The 3,888-nt window shown below is 59.7% G+C and overlaps 1 protein-coding gene across 1 annotated transcript in view; it reads right to left on the reverse strand.

Moving 5' to 3' along the window:
• Positions 1-1,214: 1,214 nt before the first annotated feature.
• Positions 1,215-3,888, reverse strand: part of ADD2 (adducin 2) — a gene marked incomplete at its 5' end in the record, with an annotated part of 7,636 nt that continues 4,962 nt past the window's right edge. Inside the window, one exon of the mRNA XM_035898885.1 lies at positions 1,215-3,257. Coding sequence (XP_035754778.1) covers positions 2,818-3,257 — 440 coding nt within the window. The remainder of the gene's footprint in view (positions 3,258-3,888) is intronic.

Genomic DNA, 3,888 nt, shown 5'->3' on the forward strand with positions numbered 1-3,888 from the left:
TCGGCCTCATTTTGGTGGGTTCACCGGGCGCGTGGTGTCTGCCAGCCCCAGGCGGCAACGTGGGCGCTGAATGCGGTTGAAACCCTGGCATTGCCCGCCTTTCCCATGGTACGTCAGTGAGTCTGGGGCTGAAGGTAGAAATCCGGCCTCTCTCCTTTTCAGTTGAGGGTGGAAATATGGAGGGTGATGAGCACCAGGCCCACAGGCAGCAATCAGGGAACCTCTCAGGGTGCCGGATCAATGATTTGCCTTGCAGCCAGCACCCAGGGATACATCCCTGCCACCCCACCGTGGAAAACCCACACCCAGGCCAAAAAGGTGAGAAGAAAGCAGCAAGGCAGGGGCCTCGCCTTCAAGAAAAACACTGGCAGGGGAGATGGGGAAGTTACCTGGAGGGGTGGGAGTGGGGATGCCCTGACAGCTGGAGGAGCCACGGTGTCGATGTGATCCTGTATTGATTTTCTTCTCGCTAAGCAGCAAGGACCCCTGTCACGATGGTGGCCATTTGAGTCTTCCTCCCCGCTGAAGACATGGGTGTCTCTTGCTTCCCTACGCTGCATGAGGCGCCTAATACGGCTTGGGCTTCCATGGGGGGTGGAAATAAATCCCTGTCTCCTCTGCAAAGCCCCTGGGGACAGACCCTTGGAGAAAAGGGGGTCGCAGCCTCCCTGCGGCAGCACTGGCTGGGTCGGCAGTGGGGTGTGCGGCAGTGTTGTAAATCAGGTAATCACTCCTGGAGCAGCTGTGCTGCCTTGGGGAGGCAAAACACCCCTGCGGGGGCTTTTCTGGCCTGGGACACGCAGAGGGATGGGCTAGGTGACAAAAATGGCCTTAAAGAGCCTTAAAATCAGTGGCAGTAAACACCTCCTGCCACGGGAAACAGTAAGAGAGCTGTGGTTTGCATCTCAAAGGCTGAAGGCTGAGCAGATGTTGAATATAACCAAGAGCATGTGAATTTTGGAGCTCAGGGTCACTCGTCACCCCCCACCCGGTCCTTGCAGGAGCGTGGTGGGGAGCCATGGCTCTAACCCCAGCACTGGAGCTCAGGGTAGACAGGGCATAGGGCAAACGCTCTCCCCAAAAATGGGGCTCAGGTCAACCCTGGGGCCTGGGCAAGAGACCCACCAGGTGTGTATTTTTCCAATTTTTTAAGAACTTCTGATGTTTTAACCTTGCAGTTCAGAATGTGCCTGGCAGCCCTGCAGAGAAAACCAACCTGTGTTTACAAACCTCCTCCCTTTTCCCCACAGCTGCCTGCACCCCGCTCCCTGCCTAGCCACAGGCTTTCTCTGCTCTTCTGTAGGGGAAAACAAAAGCTGGGAGCTGCCTTGTAGCAGCGAAAAGACTTTGAAAATGTTGAGGTGGCACATGGAAAAATGATGTTGGGGGGGAGGAAACCCAGTGCCCTCTGAGGGGGGATTGTGGGGCTCCCCTCTACAGCCCAAGCCCCCTCGGGGACGGGACCCGGAAAGGGGCGGGGGCGGGGGCGCCCCGTCCCCACGCAGGCAGGCTTGGGGCGAGCACCCCTGGGAGACGGCAAACCCCTGTGGCTTGCGGGAGGGCTGGGGGCTGATCCTGTTGTTTTTGTCCCCTGAACACCAGCGTTGGAGCAGCCGCGGGGCAAACGGGCATCACTGGTTTTCTTCTTGCCTTGGGGCACGGCCAGGAGGTGGTAACGATGGTCGTGTCGCCTTGCTGGAGGCAGGGAGGCGAGGCTGGGTGGGAAGGAAACGCCAAGGAGGATTTTAATTTGTGCTCGGGAGTCCAGAGCTGGGGCAAAGCGATGATCTGGCCTTGGCTGGGTGGACGGGCGCTCGCTCAGCCCACGGCTGGTACAAGCGGAGCCCTGGCACAGCCTCGGCCGTGTGTGCCGGTGTCGCTGTGAAGCGGTGGTGGGGATGGGGGTGGTGGCAGCGGCAGCAGCGCCTCTGACTGAAGCGAAAAATCGGCAGCGTGTGTTCATCCCCAAGTAGCACTTAGTGAGTGAAGTTTTGCTCAGTTTTAAATAAACGCAGACACTTCCTGGAGGCTCTTTCCTTCTCCCTTCACAGGTGCGGTTCGTGCAGGGGCTTTTCCTGGCAGCGTGAAATCCTGCTGCTCTTCCTCGTACGGCAAATACACGAGATGATGGCACCAGGAAAAGGGGACTGAAAGTGGCTCTCCGGCCCGGGGAGAGGAAGATTTCGACCCGGGAAGGAAAGGCTCCCAGGCCCAGCGCCTTGGCCTTGCCTTTGGGGAGAGCAATCCCCCGGCCTTTGGCTTGATCCGATTCCCCCGGTGAAGCGGCGAAGAGTTTTGTCCCAGGGGTGAAAAGCCAGCGCCATTCCAGCGGAGCTTGAAACAGAAGGTAAAAAAAAAAAAAACAAAAACAAAAACCAAAAACACCCCAACAACAAAACACCCTTTTCATCCTCAAACCAAGCGGATCCGGGCTGCGCCCCGCATTTCACAAGGGCTCTGCAAGCGATGGGTGGGGAAAAAAAAACCCAAACCAAACAACCCTCAGCCCACACGTGGGAAGGGGCTGGTGCCCGGGAGGGAGAAGGGAGAGCTCGTGGGAGGAGGGAGGTCGCAGCAGGTATTTCCCCAAGCAGCAAACGGGGGCCACAATCTTTTGTAAGCTCGGTGACCACCTCCAAAAGCGGGTGACGGTGGACGAAGTGCCTCGTGCCAGGAGTACCCAGAAAACAACTCGCCTCCGGGGTTTTCGGCTGCGCCTCGGCCAGACGCACGACGCAGGAGCCGTCCCCTCCGCCTCGGTGCCTCCGCCCAGAGAGGTGCCCAGCCGCTGCTGCGGTGGGAGGCCTCGGAGGAGACTCAAGATTCAATCTTTTCCTTCTTTTTGCCTTTTTTCAGGAAAGATGGGGTCCGGAATTTCTTCTTCTTCTTTGAGGGTGATTTGGAGGGTGAACCTGCGGGGGAGACGGGGCTGCTGGTCACCGTCTCCTTCTCCTTGGGGGCATCTGTGTCAGCGTTGGCGGGGGAGGTCGTCCTCCCCCCGCCTTTGCCCAGGCTTTCCTCGGTGCTTTGCTCCTCATCCTTCCCGTTCACCACCGCCGGCGGCTCCTTCTCGGCGGTGGAATCGGCTGGCGCTTGGCCGCCGTCCGCCTTCTTCTCACCTTGGCAAGGGGAAAGGGGAGAGGTGAGACTCGGGGCAGCAGTGCCCGGCACTGTGGGAGGTTTAAATCTCCCCCCACTTGCCGGTTTGACCTGGGCAGGAGCAGGATTTGGCCCCTGCAGACGGAGCACACTGGGACCTGATCCCCTCCTGCCACAGGTGCTGCTTTCCTGAGCCTTCCCCCCACTCCTCCCCGCGGGACAAGCACCAGTGGGATGGAGAGCTGGGAAGAGGCAGGCGAGGAGGGCGGCTGGCTCCGTCCCGGCCTCGCCGCTGGAAATAAAGCGGGCAGCAAAGACAACAAAGCAACCCAAGGCATTTCCTTCTGCGAAACCCTGAGCGGGACGCTGCTCCCCGTGGGAGCGCGTCTGAAACGGGGCACGGAGAGCAAGGTCGCCCCGCGCTAGCGGGGAGCGCGGTCGCCCGCGTCCCTCCGCCCGCAGCGAGGCTCGAGGACGGCCTCTCCGTACTTACTACGGTGACAAGCATTCAGAGTCAGAGGTAACTCCTTGGGTGAAAGCCACACGTGGAGGAAAGAGAAAGGAAGACATTGTGGAGACAGACAGACAGACACCATGAGACACGATGAGAAAGCGAGAAGCCACGTGCGCCCACTGCCCTCTCCCCACACCCCGCCGCTGTTTGTAGGTGGCAAATTTGCACTTGGGGGCGTGTAATAACGGGAATATTGCACCCGGCGGTGCGTTTGGAGGGGGACGGAGGTGTCCCCAGTCGCCCCGCAAAGCCACCGGCGGGCCCTCCACGCCCCC

The sequence above is a fragment of the Egretta garzetta genome, unplaced genomic scaffold (genome assembly GCF_000687185.1).
Source record: "Egretta garzetta isolate BGI_Z169 unplaced genomic scaffold, ASM68718v1 scaffold238, whole genome shotgun sequence".
In the NCBI taxonomy this organism is placed as follows: Eukaryota; Metazoa; Chordata; class Aves; order Pelecaniformes; family Ardeidae; genus Egretta; species Egretta garzetta.